This window comes from Orcinus orca, chromosome 4 (assembly GCF_937001465.1).
Source record: "Orcinus orca chromosome 4, mOrcOrc1.1, whole genome shotgun sequence".
NCBI classification, from domain to species: domain Eukaryota; kingdom Metazoa; phylum Chordata; class Mammalia; order Artiodactyla; family Delphinidae; genus Orcinus; species Orcinus orca.
The window spans coordinates 153,306,926-153,324,749 of record NC_064562.1 but is presented as its reverse complement, the minus strand read 5'-3'; the positions used below and the strand labels follow the sequence as shown (position 1 = coordinate 153,324,749).

General features: G+C 45.9%; 1 protein-coding gene across 4 annotated transcripts in view; it reads left to right on the top strand.

Moving 5' to 3' along the window:
* Positions 1 to 17,824, top strand: part of RNF4 (ring finger protein 4) — a 42,955-nt gene that overhangs the window by 6,495 nt on the left and 18,636 nt on the right. For all 4 annotated transcript variants that reach the window (XM_012531346.3, XM_049708823.1, XM_049708821.1 and 1 more), the window contains exons 2-3: positions 13,433 to 13,594; positions 17,160 to 17,274. In XM_012531346.3, coding sequence (XP_012386800.1) covers positions 13,586 to 13,594; positions 17,160 to 17,274 — 124 coding nt within the window. In that variant the 5' untranslated portion in view covers positions 13,433 to 13,585. The remainder of the gene's footprint in view (positions 1 to 13,432; positions 13,595 to 17,159; positions 17,275 to 17,824) is intronic.

Genomic DNA, 17,824 nt, shown 5'->3' with positions numbered 1-17,824 from the left:
GACAGAAACTCTGTATTCATTAAAGGATAACTCCCTGTTCGCCCTTCCCCTAGTCCCTGGCAATCACCATTCTACTTCTCTCTCTGAATTTGAAGTCTTGGGACCTCACATAAGAGGAATTATGCAATGTTTGCCCTTTTGTTTCTTATTTCACTGAGCATAATGTCTTCAGAGTTCATCCATGTTGCAGCAGGTATCAGAATTTTCTTTTTAAGGCTGAATAATAATCTTTTTACTGTGGATTTTTTTTTCTCATCATTTTAAAAAAGCTGAGGTTCATTCTTAATTCTGGAGCCTTGTACCTCAAGACCTGAATCGCAAACAAAAGTAGAACATCGCTATGCCCAAAGAGCTGTTCTTTTTCTCTAGTAGAAGCAAAAGGCAATCCTTGATGGGTCCTTTGTTTGGAGAAAAGGAAAGAACTTTCCTGAGTGACAAATCACTGAGCAGGTGTGAAGTCTCCTTGGCTCTGGTGCCCCTTTCAGGCTTCTGAGACTGACTGCTTCATCAGGGTCATAAGGTTAATGTGTGAAAGACCCAGTTACTGTCTCTCAGCTTAGTTAGCTGCTTTCTGTTTTTGCCAGATCTAGTCTAGTCCCTGCAAAAACCTCGGGAGATCGGTGGTCGAGGCTGCTGAGCCTGCTTTAGGAAGAAATAACTGGGAGAGGGTTGCCCCACTGCCTCTGTGCTGGCTCGTCAACTTCCTTTAAGCCTAAGCAGGAGTGATTAGCCACATCCTGCCAAGTCTTTTCTGGAAATGAATTAAGCCTTGCTGAGAGCCGGAAACATTTGTTCCATTTCTTCCTGGGGCTGAAAGTTTGCTTTGCTCTCATCTAGTAGCACTCACACTTGTAAGAAGAGCTATGGTTTCTGGCTTTTCTGATGTAATCCATATTTATTACCTGATTTATTGATTGTCTTTCCACTTAGAGTATATGCTCCAGGAGTGTCTCTCTCTTTTAAAAAATAAATAAATAAATAAATTTATTTATTTATTTATATATTTGGCTGTGTTGGGTCTTTGTTGCTACGCACGGGCTTTCTCTAGTTGCAGTGAGTGGGGGCTACTCTTCGTTGCGGTGCACGGGCTTCTCATTGCAGTGGCTTCTCTTGTGGAGCATGGGCTCTAGGTGCACGGGCCTCAGTAGTTGTGACACGTGGGCTCAGTAGTTGTGGCTCACGGGCTTAGTTGCTCCGCAGCATGTGAGATCTTCCTGGACCAGGGCTTGAACCCGTGTCCCCTCCATTGGCAGGCCAATTCTTAACCACTGCGTCACCAGGGAAGCCCCAGGAATGTCTCTTGTTCGCCATTATATTTCTAGCCCCTGAAGTAGTGTCTGACCAGAGTAGGCACCTGTACATAGTTGCTGAATTACTCAGATGATAGGGTGCCTCCAGGGTGCTGGGAACCTACTGGGCCCTTTGATTCATCATCACGGCTGCAAGGTAAGGGATATTTTTCTGACATTGAAGATGATAAAACTGAGACATGGAGATCAAGTATTTGTGCAGGGCTCTGGAGCTCATTTGGCCAGTCTCATCATTGTTCTCTATACCATGCACCCTCCTCTGTATAACAAGCAAGACGTTCATATTTTTCTTAAGTACTAAGGTCTGGATGTTGATGTGACAGTGGCATCAAAGTTCATTTAAGAAGCTTTGAAGGGAATTCCCTGGCAGTCCAGTTGTTAGAACTCCGCACTTTCACTGCCTAGGGCTCGGGTTCGATCCCTGGTTGGAGAACTAAGATCCCACAAGCCGCGAAGTGCAGCCAAAATAATAAAAAGGAGAGACGTGACCTAGACTGTTGGTACTAGCCAGTGCCTAATCAGTTGCTGGTAAATTGGCATCACCCTGATGAGATTCTGTAGGATTTAGGCTTTTCTCTGCCTTTACCATGCCAACATGAAAGGGTTGCCCCGGCCACTTCAGTCGGACTCACTCTGCTTGTGTCTCAGAATGGCCATTTATGAGTTTACAGTGAGATCTGCTTTACAGTTGCCCCACAGAATGAGTGAGTGACCCAGTGTGTCTGAGTATCCTCTCCCGGAAGGAAAATGCACAAGGAGCCACCTTAGAATCCAGATTGCCTGGGGCTTGTGGAAGCAGTGCTGGGGAGTTTGGTCTCAGATTTTCAGTGAGTGATTGTATCAGCCTTGGCTGCCCTGGCTTGTGTGAGGGCTCTGTGTGCCTGCCGTGGGCTGGGCTGGACAGAGCTGCTCACGCAGACATCTCCCTTGGCCTCGCTGCATAGTTGCTGCTTCCTTCTGTCTCTGGTGCACCCCTCCCCTCCCCTTTTCTGCTGACTCTTCCTTTCTTGGCTTGTGGGAAAACTGGTGGGAGATACGGTGACAGAATCCGGTTCTAGTCTTAACACTGCCAGTCTGTTTCTAACCATCATGTGTGTAGACGTACACATATAATCACATCCACATAGGCGTCACATATATATGATTACGTGTGTCACACTCCTAACTAGAGTTGGGGGTATCATCTTTAGTGTCCATAATAGCTTCCTGGGAAGAAAAATCAACCTCTAACAGTAACGTCACAATTGAGTAGACCATTAAATCTGTAAGAACACTGAAGTACTAACCTCACCAACCCCCCTCCCATCTAGTCAGGGGCCTCGCGTCTTTCCACTACCTCCAAGCCACACAGCTTTCTTCCTGCTTGGGTTCCTCTAAGTCTCCACGCAGGTCTGCATTCTGACATGTCCAGTTTCCCTTTGGTCCTCAGCGCCCAGGTGCCGCAGTCTCCAGATGCATCTCTGTCTGAAACCCTTGATGGTCCTGCCCCTGGGGTGTGGGTTAGGAGGCCTGTGGGGTTGCGTCACGCCACTGTGTGGCCCTCAGTTCTCACTGCTGACACAGTACTTGTCTAGGGCAGATAATTCCTCTCCCCTTCGATGCCCTGCTGCCCACCCGATTTGTTTGTTAAATAACTCCGGTCACTTTCTGGCCTCATCTTCAGTGTCACTTCCTCCGCGCAGCCCAGCTTGGCCCTCAGTAACAGTTTGGGCCTCCGCTTGCTTGGTCGACAGTGTCCAGCTCCCTGTGGCTGGCTCACTGGCCTCGTTCTGGTTCCCCTGCCTGTTTACTGCTGCTTTCTCCTTGAAATGCCAGCTTTTGTCTAACCGATACCTCCAAGTTCTCCAAGCTTTGTTTCTGGCTTTTTATTCTCTTTACAGGCTTCTTTTTTCTCTACCTGACTCCCCAGATTTTAACACAGATTCTAAAACCTCTACCTCTACCCTAGTTATCTCTCCTCTGAGTTTTTCAGCTACCTTTGGACCTTTCTACTTGGATACCCCACATGCAGCATTTCTAAAACTAAAGCTGGCTACCCTTGACACCTGTTTCTTTTTATCCCTTCTCTAGCCTGGTTTCATGGCATTACTACCATGGAATAACCAGTTAGACACCTTGGCATGGGTTGGTCACCCCTCACCCTCCTGTCAGAGCTTTCGGGATTCCTGACATCTGGCCTTCTTGACCATTCCCAGTGCCAAGCTCTACCCCAGGTCTTTTCTTAGTGGCAGGGACAACATTTACCACTCCTCTCTCACCTCCAAGCCTTCAGTAAACATGAGCATCTGCTTTGGGCAAGAGGTGAGCTGTGGCACTTCCATCAAGTGAGGGCATGCTGGGACTTCCCTGGTGGCACAGTGGTTAAGAATCCACCTGCCAATGCAGGGGACACAGTTTCGATCCTTGCTCCCAGAAGATCCCACATGCTGTGGAGCAACTAAGCCCGTGCACCACAACTACTGAGCCTGTGCTCTAGAGCCCTCAAGCCACAACTACTGAAGCCTGCGCGCCTAGAGCCCGTGCTCCACAACAGGGAAGCCACCGCAGTGAGAAGCCACACACTGCAACAAAGAGTAGCCCCCGCTTGCTGGAACTAGAGAAAGCCCGCGTGCAGAAACGGAGACCCAATGCAGCCAAAAATAAATTAAAAGAAAAAAAAAGTGACATCTTGCTGAATGACTGCAGTTTGCTTTGGAAACCAAGGGGTGGTGGGGCCATTTGCCAAGATGGAGTGCTGGCATGTTAGAAGGAGTTTCTTTCTGGACACACTAAATTTGAGGAACCTGGAAAACATCTGTGTTCCATATTGTTTCTGGAATTAATACATCAGATTCTGGCTTAACTTTGTTCAAGGCTGGGGGGCTTCTGGCATCAGACTGCCCTGGTTTAAATCTAGGCTCTGGTGTTTACTCGGTGTGGACTTCGGGCAAGTTACTTAACCCCTGGTCATCCTTAGCTCCCTTGTGTGTGAAATGGTGATCATAACAGTACGTGCCTCCTTGTTTGGTGAGAGGAGGATTACAGGAGATGGTGCTTGGAAAGTGCTTAGTGTCTTGAACGTAGAAGTGGCCTCTGAGTTTTAGATATCGTTAGTTTTATTGTTCTGATGACCTCTATTAACCTGCATGATCCAGAACCCTTTGCAGTTGGCGAGAGCCACTTTTCCCATGACCCCTAGCCTCTCTGTTCACACACTGCACTTCCATGTCCCCAAACTGGTCTGCTGGGAATGCCGCGCCCACCCCCCCCAAACCCCCCCGCATCTTCCTATCTTCCCACCTCCATTCTCTGGTGAAATCCAGCCCCTTGGCAGATTTCCCTAAGGCAACCAGCCTTCCAACTTTTTATGTCGTCTGACCACTGACCTTTATTATCCCCTAAAGAAAAACACAGATATGGAACAAATTGCTATTTGGCGTTGGGCATGGGAGGGCGTGGCAGAATCTGGAGAATGAGGAAGCTCTGGGAAGCAGCCGCTGGGGCTCAGGAGGCTGGTTTCAGAGAGCAGGGAGGGTGTGCAAGCTGAGGAATGGGGGCCCCTCCAGATGGTTGCAGGACATGTCTTTAATGACCATATTTGAAAACCTAAAAATTAAACAAGTAGGAGGCAAGAGGCTTATGGAGCAACCAAGGTATGTGCATTAAATTATTTCCCTTTGCTCAGCGGACCTATCTCTCCCTCCTCTGTCAGTGACATTTTTATCAGATTTTTCTCAATTCTAAGAGACACCACTGAGATAGATAAGGTTTCCCCCAAAAGCTGCCTCATGGCTGTATACTCAAACATAAGATACTTCTTGTGGTTAGCAACAGGAAGTACGGCGGATCTGGGACTATGTGTGATCTGGTCTTGTGAGTCCTAAGTGACTGTTGAGGTGTTCAGAACACCTGGCTTGAACACCTTCTGTTCAAGCCAGGTGTCCTGTCCTCATCTCGGGTGGTGTTGCATTAGGAAGCATTTGTGCCATTCTCGAGTGAGAGCACCTGTGGGCCAGCCTGAGGGCTGTAAGGAGATGTTGTGCTGTAGGCCACCCGCGAGTCTCCCTGGAGAGAGTGACACGGTGAAGAGATAACTCTCTAAACCACTGAGTGGATAATGGGAGATGGGGGGCATGCACGGATGCAGACCACCATGTGCTGGAGAAAGAGGCTCAGCTGGCTGGGCAGTCCTTTTATCTTTATTTTTTTAATCTTTTTCGAATTTTATTTAATCTATTTTTTTATATAGCAGATTCTTATTAGTTATCCATTTTATACGTATTAGTGTGTATATGTCAATCCTAATCTCACAATTCATGACGCTACCACCACCCCCGCCGCCACTTTTCCCCCTTGGTGTTGATACGTTTTTTCTCTACTTCTGTGTCTCAATTTCTGCCCTGCAAACTGGATCTGTACCAGTTTTCTAGGTTCCACATATATGCATTAATATATGGTATTTGTTTTTCTCTTTCTGACTTACTCCACTCTGTTTGACAGTCTCTGGATTCATCCATGTCTCTACAAATGACCCAATTTCATTCCTTTTTATGGCTGAGTAATATTCCATCGTATATATGTACCACATCTTTATCCATTTGTCTGTCAGTGGGCATTTAGTTTGCTTCCATGACCTGGCTATTGTAAATCGTGCTGCAGTGAACATTGGGGTGTATGTGTCTTTTTAAATTATGGTTTTCTCTGGGTATATGCCCAGTAGTGGGATTGCTGGGTCATATGGTAATTCTGTTTTTAGTTTTTTAAGGAACCTCCATAGTGGCTGTATCAATTTACATTCCCACCAACAGTGCAAGAGGGTTCCCTTTTCTCCACACCCTCTCCAGCATTTGTTGTTTGTGGATTTTCTGATGATGCCCATTCTGACCGGTGTGAGGTGTAGTTTTGATTTGCATTTCTCTAATAATTAGTGATGTTGAGTAGCTTTTCATGTGCTTCTTGATCATCTGTATGTCCTCTTTGGATAAATGTCTATTTAGGCCTTCTGCCCATTTTTGGATTGGGTTGTTTGTTTTTTTGATAATGAGCTGCTTGAGCTGTTTATATATTTTGGAGATTAATCCTTTGTCCATTGATTCATTTGCAAATATTTTCTCCCATTCTGAGGTTGTCTTTTCTTCTTGTTTGTAGTTTCCTTTGCTTTGCAAAAGGTTTTAAGTTTCATTAGGTCCCATTTGTTTATTTTTGTTTTTATTTCCATTACTCGAGGAGGTGGATCAAAAAACATCTTGCTGTAATTTATGTCAGAGTATTCTTCCTATGTTTTCCTCTAAGAGTTTTATGGTGTCTGGCCTTACATTTAGGTCTTTAATCCATTTTGAGTTTTTCGTGTGTGTATGGTGTTAGGGAGTGTTCTAATTTCATTCTTTTACATTTAGCTGTCCAGTTTTCCTTATTGAAGGAAACCACTTATTGAAGAGGTCGCCTTTTCTCCATTGTATATTCTTGCCTCCTTTATCAAAGATAAGGTGACCATATGTGTGTGGGTTTATCTCTGGGCTTTCTATCCTGTTCCATTGATCTATATTTCTGTTTTTGTGCCAGTACCATACTGTCTTGATTACTGTAGCTTTGTAGTATAGTCTGAAGTTAGGGAGTCTGATTCCTCCAGCTCCATTTTTTCCCCTCAAGACTGCTTTGGCTATTCGGGGTCTTTTGTGTCTCCATACAAATTTTAAGATTTTTTGTTCTAATTCTGTAAAAAATGCCATTGGTAATTTGTTAGGGATGGCATTGAATCTGTAAATTGCTTTGTGTAGTATAGTCATTTTCACAGTATTGATTCTTCCAATCCAAGAACATGGTATATTTCTCCATCTGTTTGTATCATCTTTGATTTCTTTCATCATTGTCTTATACTTTTCTGCATACAGGTCTTTTTTCTCCCTAGGTAGGTTTATTCCTAGGTGTTTTATTCTTTTTGTTGCAGTGGTAAGTGGGGGTGTTTTCTTAATTTCTCTTTCAGATTTTTCATCATTAGTGTATAGGAATGCAGGAGATTTCTGTGTATTAATTTTGTATCCTGCTACTTTACCAAATTCATTGATTAGCTCTAGTAGTTTTCTAGTGGCATCTTTAGGATTCTTTATGTATAGTATCATGTCATCTGCATACAGTGACAGTTTTACTTTTTCTTTTCCAATTTGTATTCCTTTTATTTCTTTTTCTTCTGTGATTGCCGTGGCTTGGACTTCCAAAACTATGTTGCATAACAGTGGTGAGAGTGGACATCCTTCTCTTGTTCCTGATCTTAGAGGAAATGCTTTCTGTTTTTCACCATTGAGAATGATGTTTGCTCTGGGTTTGTCATATATGGCCTTTACTATGTTGAGGTAGGTTCCCTTTATGCCCACTTTCTGGAGAGTTTTTATCATAAATGGGTGTTGAATTTTGTCAAAAGCTTTTTCTGCATCTATTGAGATGATCATATGGTTTTTACCCTTCAATTTGTTAATATGGTGTATCCCATTGATTGATTTGCATATATTGAAGAATCCTTGCATCCTTGGGATAAATCCCACTTGATCATGGTGTATGATCCTTTTAATGTGTTGTTGGATTCTGTTTGCTAGTATTTTGTTGAGGATTTTTGCATGTATATTTGTCAGTGATATTGGTCTGTAATTTCCTTTTTTTGTAGCGTCTTTGTCTGGTTTTGGTATCAGGGTGATGGTGGCCTCATAGAATGAGTTTGGGAGTGTTCCTTCCTCTGCAATTTTTTGGAAGAGTTTGAGAAGGATGGGCGTTAGCTCTTCTCTAAATGTTTGATAGAATTCACCTGTGAAGCCATCTGGTCCTGGACTTCTGTTTGTTGGAAGATTTTTAATCACAGTTTCAATTTCATTAGTTGTGATTAGTCTGTTCATATTTTCTAATTCTTCCTGTTTCAACCTTTTTTTTGTTTTTTCTTTTTTGCGGTACGCGGGCCTCTCACTGTTGTGGCCTCTCCTGTTGCGGAGCACAGGCTCCAGACGTGCAGGCTCAGTGGCCACGGTTCACGGGCCTAACCGCTCCGCAGCATGTGGGATCTTCCCGGACCGGGGCACGAACCCGAGTCCCCTGCATCGGCAGGCGGACTCTCAACCACTGCGCCAACAGGGAAGCCCCCTGGTTCGATCTTGAACGTTTATACCTTTCTAAGAATTTGTCCGTTTCTTCCAGGTTGTCCATCTTATTGGCATAGAGTTACTTGTAGTAGTCTCTTAGGATGCTTTGTATTTCTGTGGTGTCTGTTGTAACTTCTCCTTTTTCATTTCTAACTTTATTGATTTGAGTCCTCTCTTTTTCTTGATGAGTCTGGCTAATGGTTTATCAGTTTTGTTTATCTTCTCAAAGAATCAGCTTTTAGTTTTATTGAACTTTGCTGTTGTTTTCTTTGTTTCTATTTCATTTATTTCTGCTCTGATCTTTATGATTTTTTTCCTTCTACTAACTTCGGGTTTTGTTTGTTCTTTATTTAGTTTCTTTAGGTGTAAAGTTAGATTGTTTATTTGAGATTTTTCTTGTTTCCTCAGGTAGGCTTGTATTGCTATAAACTTACCTCTTAGAACTGCTTTTGCTGCATCCCATAGGTTTTGGATCATCGTATTTTCGTTGTCATTTGTCTCTAGGTATTTTTTGATTTCCTCTTTGATTTCTTCAGTGATCTCTTGGTTATTTAGTAACGTACTGTTTAGCCTTCATGTGTTTGTGTTTTTTACATTTTTTTCCCTGTAATTGATTTCTAATCTCATGGTGTGGTCAGAAAAGATGCTTGATATGATTTCAGTTTTCTTTACTGAGACTTGATTTGTGACCCAAGACGTGATCTATCCTGGAGATTGTTCCGTGCGCACTTGAGAAGAAAGTGTAATCTGCTATTTTCGGATGGAATGTGCTGTAAATATCAATTAAATCTATCTGGTCTGTTGTGTCATTTAAAGCTTGTGTTTCCTTATTAATTTTCTGTTTGGATGATCTGTCCATTGGTGTAAGTGAGGTGTTGAAGTCCCCCACTATTATTGTGTTACTGTCAATTTCCTCTTTTATGGCTGTTAGCAGTTGCCTTATGTATTGAGGTGCTCCTGTGTTGGGTGCATATGTGTTTATAATTGATATGTCTTCTTGGATTGATTCCTTCATCATTATGTAGTGTCTTTCTTTGTTTCTTGTAACATTTTTTATTTTAAAGTCTGTTTTATCTGATATGAGTATTGCTATTCCAGCTTTGTTGTGATTTCCATTTGCATGGAATATCTTTTTCCATCCCCTCAACTTTCAGTCTGTCTGTGTCCCTAGGTCTGAAGTGGGTCTCTTGTAGACAGCATATATTTGGGTCTTGTTTTTGTATCCATTCAGCGAGCCTGTGTCTTTTGGTTGGAGCATTTAATCCATTCACGTTTAGGGTAATTATTGCTAGGTATGTTCCTGTTACCATTTTCTTAATTGTTATGGGTTTGCTTGTGTAGGTCCTTTTCTTCTCTTGTGTTTCCCAGTTAGAGAAGTTCCTTTAGCATTTGTTGTAGAGCTGGTTTGGTGGTACTGAATTCTCTTAGCTTTTTTTTTTTTTTTTTTTTTTGCGGTACACGGGCCTCTCACTGTTGTGGCCTCTCCCGTTGCGGAGCACAGGCTCCAGACGCGCAGGCTCAGCAGCCATGGCTCACGGGCCTAGCCGCTCCGTGGCATGTGGGATCTTCCCGGACCAGGGCACGAACCCGTGTCCCCTGCATTGGCAGGCGGATTCTTAACCACTGCACCACCAGGGAAGCCCTCTCTTAGCTTTTACTTGTCTGTAAAGCTTTGATTTCTCCATCGAATCTGAATGAGATCCTTGCCTGGTAGAGTAATCTTGGTTGTAGATTCTTCCCTTTTATCACTTTAAATATGTCATGCCCCTCCCTTCGGGCTTGTAGAGTTTCTGCTGAGAAATCAGCTCTTAACCTTATGGGAGTTCCCTTGTATGTTACTTGTTGTTTTTGCTTTGTTGCTTTCAGTAATTTTTCTTTGTCTTTAATTTTTGTCAGTTTGATTGCTATGTGTCTCGGCATGTTTTTCCTTGGGTTTATCCTGCCTGGGACTCTCTGAGCTTCCTGGACTTGGGTGGCTACTTCCTTTCCCATGTCAGGGAAGTTTTCAACTATAATCTCTTCAAATATTTTCTCAGGTCCTTTCTCTCTCTTCACCTTCTGGGACCCCTATACTGCGAATGTTGTTGTGTTTAATGTTGTCCCAGAGGTCTCTTAGGCTGTCTTGATTTCTTTTCATTCTTTTTTCTTTATACTGTTCCACAGCAGTGAATTCCACCATTCTGTTTTCCAGGTCACTTATCCGTTCTTCTGCCTCAGTTATTCTGTGATTGATTCCTTGTAGTGTATTTTTCATTTTAGTTATTGTATTGTCCATCTCTTGTTTGTTTGGTCTTTAATTCTTATAGGTCTTTGTTAAACATTTCTTGCATCCTCTCGATCTTTGCCTCCATGCTTTTTCTGAGATCCTGGATCATTTTCACTATCATTATACTGAATTCTTTTTCTGGAAGGTTGCGTATCTCCACTTCATTTAGTTGTTTTTGTGGGGTTTTATCTTGTTCCTTAATCTGGTACATAGCCCTCTGCCTTTTCATCTTGTCTGTCTTCTGTGAATGAGGTTTTTGTTCCACAGGCTGCAGGATTGTAGTTTTTGTTGCTTCTGATGTCTGCTCTCTGCTGGATGAGGCTATCTGGGCAGTCCCTTTAATGTGTCTTCTCCTGGCAAACCTCCTCTGGCCTCTCCTTGTCCTCCTGGTTTCTTTTGCACCTGGCTCATATGCCCCAGTTACCACAGCTGAGCTGCCTGCCAGCAGCCACCCCCAGGTAGGAGCTGGTGGCTGGATTTATTCATCGCTGTATTCCGGGGAAGGAGCCATACTGATAAGTGAATGAGGTGGGGAGATGTGCAGTCCTGGGTTCTTTTTTAAAGCTGGATTGGGTGCAGTGTCGCACAGCACTTTAGGGCTTGAGCAAAGGGGTAGAGCTGTTCAGTGGGCGGTACATTTGGAGAGACTGCAAGGCTGGTGCTGGCAGAACAAGTCAGTGATACCCACCCACAGTCCTTGAGCCTTTAAAACTGTGCCCACTGGTCCAAGTGCTCTTTGCATTAACTCCTGTAATCCTCACAGAACCATTGAGGTGGGTGCTATCTTGTTCTATAGATAAGGAAGTAAGGCACAGAGAAGTTCAGTGTTTCGCCCGAGGTCACAAGTAGGGGTTATGGAAGCCTGACCCCTGTCCAAGCTGTCTGGCTCTGGAGAAGTGCTCTAACTGTAAGGCCAGTTTGCCTCCACAGGCAATGCTTAGGAGTTAGGACGTGATGGGGAACCAGGGAAAGGCTGTGGGGGTCGGCTGTATGTTTTAGAGTGACGCGTTGGCAGTAGGGTAGAAGGATACCAGGAGATGGGCAGTCGTTTGGAGGAGGTAGCGGCACTGGAGATGAGAAGAAAGATGGGTTTGAGAGTGGTCCTGCATTAATTTCGCTCAGATACGACTAGTTCTCCCCAGCTCCGAGGCCATTGTCCTAGGCCATTGGGTTCCCATGTTGTAGCCTCTGGAGCAGAACCGTCAGAATTGCCTAGGAGTGCAGAGTTTTGAGCCCCATCCCAGACCTGCTGAATCAGAATCTAGTTTAACAAGCCCTCCAGGTGAGCCTGACGTCCAAGCCACTATCACCCAGGACCAGGTGACCAGAGCCTTCTCCTTGCTTTGACTCTGCTCTGGTCCCTCAGCCTTGCCCTGAGCTCAGGCCCTCCCCCACTAGAAGCCCTTCTACACGGGTTACACCCTGACTCCTGGCTTCACGTTTTTGCTTCTCATTTGCTGCTTTATCCACTACATCCCTGAACACTGATATATCGTGGTTAGTTGTCACCTTCCAGTGGGCCCTGAGTGAATGCAAGGGCCTCTCATTCTCCAGTAGCCTCCGCATCTGCTGCCTTCTCTGCTCTTCCTGGAACCTGCTTGGCTTCCCAATTCACAGTTTCTAGGTTTTTGTCTACTCGTGTTGCCAGTGACAGAAGTCTCAGCTGGGCACACAGGGTGGATCAGGGTTGGTGGCTCTCATCTGCTCCCCTAAATTATCAGCTCCTCCAGAGAGCAACAGTTCCCAGTCATTGGGAATAGGCCGAGGCTCTGGGCTCTGGACTGGCCTAGGAAGCTCTGTTCCTTCCTGGTTGCTAGGTGTTGGTGAGGTCACGTGTAAGCAGTTCTGATTCTCTTGTCTTTTCCCAGAAGCTAGTACAGGACTGTGCAGGAGGGTGTTCTTTTGTTTTGGTTTTGTTTGTTTGTTTGTTTGTTTTGTGGGGTGGAGGGGTTTCCATTTGTTATTGATCTTCTCCTCATTACTCCAGAGAGGATTCAAGATGGGAGGGGGCTTCAGCATCACCCACCCTCCCAGTCGGCAGGGATCCTCAGAGCATGTGCAGTGAGGCACGGTCACTGTATCCTGGGAAGCTAGGAACTGAAGGCTGTGAGCTCTGGGTCCCTAGCCTCGCACGGTCAAAGTAATGGCACAGTAGCTGCTTTGCTAAGCCTGAGTGAGGCAAGCCGCATCTGCTCAGATTGCGCGAGAGGGCTCAGGATTTCTCCTTACTAACTGAGACACCAGGGCTCTGTCCCCTCTGCCTGCTCCCTCAGCAGGTCACAGAACATCACCATGCTGGCTGCCTGGGTTTAACCAGAACGAATCATGCAATGACCAGCAGCTGGCTGGGGCCCTGCCATTTGCACTGTCTCCTAGCACAGCCTGGTGGGGCGGGGGTGGGCACAAGCTTGGACAAAGGCCAGAGCCTATCTTTCAACTGGGCCTCACAGGGGCAAGTCCAGACAGGCAGGGAGGGTGCCATGGGCTGAGGAGAATCTGTGGGGGTTTCAACGGCCAGAAAGGAGGGCAAGAGGTGGCATAATGTTTCCAACTGCAGGCTGTGGGGTCAGGTAGTCCTGTATTTTACAAGAATGCTTACTTCCTAAGAAGAACATGGATTAAGGACATAAATTGCATTAAGTGTTCAGCAAAGCACGCAGCTGACAGAAAAGACCAGTAAATGATTGAACTGAGCTTTGCTGTCGATGATGCAGGGGGCAGCATTTATCAACTTGATAATCTTTGTTTTTCAGGGCTTGAAGATACTGGAAGTCTGTTTGGCTACAAATTCCTATGCTAGCCAGAGGATGAGTAATGAGCAGGTATGAGAGGTTGAGGCATTCAGCTTCTCTGCAAATCTTGGTATAGATCACCTTCTTCTCTATAGGTTGGAACCACAGAGCACAATGAGTACGGTGAGTTTTGTAAGTTCATGAATTTTATTTTTTCAGGCTAAACAATTACTTCATCCCTTGTGTACCCTAATGAGAGTACCATAAAGGTGTTTCTAAGTAACCCTAGTTCTTACAGGAGTGTGTACAGGACCTTCTGGTAGTTACACCAACCTGCTTGTCTTAGGTCAGAGTCCAGTGTTTTGGGTGGTGCCCTAAAGACAGAAGGCTGAGGATGGTTGAGGGTTTTGAAGTTTTATACCTCCAGAGCAGCTGTCAGTGTCCCAGAAGTATTAGGGCTCTGGTTTATTTAATTATTTACAGCCCAATCTTCCGTTTTTCCTTCTATTTCTTTTCCCTGTGTAGTTCTTGGTCCAATGTGAGCATCGGTAGCGGTAATAATCCTTGGTGAGTTTTCTTAGGGTCAGTGACCAAAGTTGGTAAGTCATTGTAACTCCTGTTTAGAGCTTTTATCAGACTGCAGGGGCAGCTCTGGTTTGGTGTAACCCAGATGTCACCTGGAGCCCCTTGAGTCCGGAGAGTGCCTGAAGGTCCCCCTCCCCACTTTACTCCCTACTAACAGGGCTGCTCATATGATCTAAACTCAAAACAGCTGTTTTCTGAGATAGTGCATTCACGTCAGGTGGACCAGATGTGAAACCCATACTCTTTTTCCAGGTTCCAGAAGTGCTGTGAATGGTGTTGGGTGGGGGGTGCAGGATAAGGCTGAAAAAACGGTTCCCAGGGTGATAGAAACAGTGGTAGAAATCCTGTAGACTCTGTTCACCGACCCCCACCCCCTCCCCTTGGCCCATCCCTTCTGACCACTCCTGGCCCCCACTGTGTTCCAGACCCACTGTTGAAGTTCATACACAAAAGGGCCTTTGTTTCGCTGGAGCTATCTTTTTAAAGGGCAGGTGACCTCCCATCTTGGTCCCGTATCTGCAGGTTGCCACCACAGTTCACCTTAGGGAAACCTCCTAAGCCTGGGCACCTCACCTCTGAAGCCCACGCTCTGCCCAGGCAGGACCTGAACAGACTGAGCAGTGTAGCCTCTTATAAGAGTGTGTGAAGAATTTGGTTAAAATTTCCTCAGAGTGGTGTGAATAACTTGTGTGGTGGTGATTGGATGGTCGGTTTTAACTGGAAGCTGTGAGGGCTCTGCTATTAAAAAGCAGGAGAGCGTGACAAGAGTAATAGGAAGGCAGAGGGGGCGAAGTCTTTTCCCATATTCTAGGGTTTCTTGAGCCTGGCCCTGTGCTAACAGCCACCTCCTCCCTGCCCTCGGGGAGTGCAGGTGGAAGAGGAGGTGGAGTGGGGGTTCTGGAGGCTTGGGGTGGGGGGTCATGAGATGGTCAGCCGGAGGGCATGAGGAACGTCCTCATGGTGGAGCTCACAGTGAGTAGGTTCCTGAAAGCTGTGTAAGAACTGGCTGAGTGAAGAAGGGAAGGGATGGGTCATCCAGGCTGGGAAGGGTGCCAGGTGAAGGGCAGGGAGCGGCTGAAAGAGCAACCAGGAAAGGACTGCTGTTGGTGGGGGCGGGGGTGAGTGCTGGCAGGACACATTACTACAGTGACCACGACGGGGCTTTTAGGCTTCAGCACCTGGACTTTGGCCAGGACCTGTGACTACTTCTTAACCTCCCTCATTGGAAAAGCTGCACAGGTTGGGGCATGAAGGGTTCTGTTTAGCAGTGTCTGCTAAGACAGATTTGGTCCTTTTCAGAGGATGGAAGATACAAGGGCAACTTCAAAGAGAATGGGGTAAAAGTTAAGGAGCCCTAAGTAACCTGGTAGCTGCTGGGGAAACTCATATAAACACCAGGTAATGGACTCATGCCAGCTCCCTGGAGGGACAGAGCAGCTCCTCACTGGACCGTTTGGAACAGCTGCTGTCGCTTGCCTCTGGGACTTCCTGGGGATGCTTCCCTGTTCCTTAGATCCGTGGGAGTTGCTCAACCCAGCTACATTTCCGAAACTTCTCAAGCTGCCATTTGATAAGAGAGTCAGAACACAAACGGAATCAGGCTTCTCTCTGTTGCCAGAGAGTTGGGCTGGGTGATGGATGTTCCCGAGTCTTGTGCACATCTCATGGACACTTGCCTGTCCTCCAGCATTTCCAGGGATAGGATGCCTAGTAAGACGTGTAAGGAACTAGGGTAGTAATGCTATCTTCTAACAGCACTCAGTACTGTACATATGGTATGTCGCCTCATCCTTAGGAGAGCTCTGCGAGTCTGGTACTGGTGAGGAAGTTCAGACTTAGTAGTGAAGTAACTGCCCCACATCGCCCAGTGTGAAGCAGAGCAGGCCCGGTGCCAGTGAGGAGTGGGACAGGCCAGGGGAGAGAAGAAGCACCGAAACACAGGGAGCTAGGTTTGGGTGGGGCCGTACAGGGTGGGAGTGATGAGGCTGCGGGTCACTTGGGAGGTTCTGTCTCTTGAGGAAGATGGCAGGGGGCGGGTTCTCAACTTGTGTTTCGGGACCAGCCAGGCCCCAGCCAGGCCAGAAATGCTGGAGCGTATTGGTAAACCAGCTCAAGGACGTGGAAGAAAGGCTGGTCAGGGGGTCTGGGCTGCAGATAGGCTGGTTAACAGCTCAGACCTTCCAGAGGCATGTCTCTCGGGCAGCCCCTGGGAACAGCCTTTTAAAGACTTTGGTTCTTAGAGTACCTACTGTACAGCACAGGGAACTCTACTCAGCACTTTGTAATGGTCTTTATGGATATGTGTATATGTGTAACTAATTCACTTTGCTGTATAGCAGAAACTGCACAACATTGTAAATCAACTACAATGAAAAAATTTTTTTTAAAGTTCTCATCACAAGAAAAAAAAATAAAACTTTGGTTCTTGGAGCTGTGGCGGGTGATTATTAGGGTGTAAACTACAACTTGATAGTATCCTAAAAGGTTAGAGGCCAGAAACCTTTCCCAAAGAAAGACCCACTTTTCACAGTGAATAGAAACCTGGGAAACTGAAGGGCTTTGGGCTGAAAAACAGAAGGGGCTCAGTAAGGCCAAATACAAATCCAAGGAAAATAGGTCTGTAACTTTTGGTTAAAAGAAGGGGTTTCTGGCCAAATCCCAACCTGGACCAGAGGCTTCCATAGAGTTATGTGTCATGTACTTTAGACAGACCAATAGTCTTTATAACAGAAATTTTACTTTATAGAATTTGTATTCACTATATGTTCTGGATGATTTCTCTCTATAAACATTCAGTGTTCTAGAATCTCAAGTTTTGAAAGGACCCCGACCTCAGGTCTGCTCACTGGCCTCCTATTCTTCTTCTTCTTTTTTTTTACTTTTTTAATTTTTTTTTGCGGTACGCGGGCCTCTCACTGTCGTGGCCTCTCCCGTTGCGGAGCACAGGCTCCAGACGCGCAGGCTCAGCCGTTCCGCAGCACGTGGGATCTTCCCGGACCGGGGCACGAACCCGTGTCCCCTGCATCGGCAGGCGGACTCTCAGCCACTGCGCCACCAGGGAAGCCCCTGTTCTTCTTAATGAGTTGATCTTTTTATTCTTTTGGCTGAAATCTTACTGGTCAGGAGCTTATGTAACTGTTTCTTTTTCCCCCGATACCCTCAGAGAAAGCGTCGTGGAGGAACAGTAAATTCTAGACAAGCCCAGAAGCGAACTCGAGAAGCATCCTCCCCCCCTGAGATGGCCCTGGAGGCAGAACCCATAGAACTTGTGGAAAGCGGTAAGATTGCCAGTGACACTGGGCATGAGTGAGCACATATGCCCAACATGCCACCTACCAGCCACGGGCCTTGTGCAAGTTACACAACCTGTAACTCAGGCTTAAGTTTCCTCATCTGAAACGGGGGATAATGCTGTGCATATATATGCAGTAGCTGCTGTGTAGAGTTATCATAGCACTGAAATGAGTCAATGACACAGGACACGTAGAACAGTGCTTGTCACGTAACACTATACGAGGTTTAGCTTATATCAGTGTATTTATAAGACCTACAGTCTCAGACTTGCCTACCGTTCGCAACTTAAAAAAGCTAAGGTGAGCAAGAGCTGCCCCCTTGGTTGCCCTGAGACTCCACAGGTTTAGAAACGGCCACTCAGCTGGGCTCACCGTCCAGCCTTTCAGGGGTGTGCAGCATGGAGTGGAGACTGCCGTGGGTCCACCTTTTCTCTTTGAAACTGTGCCTCAACTTACTTGGCCTCGGGAAGTACTCAGCTTTCTTCCTCTCTCCTTCATTAAGACAAAAAATTGCCCCAGCAGGCAGACTTGTTGG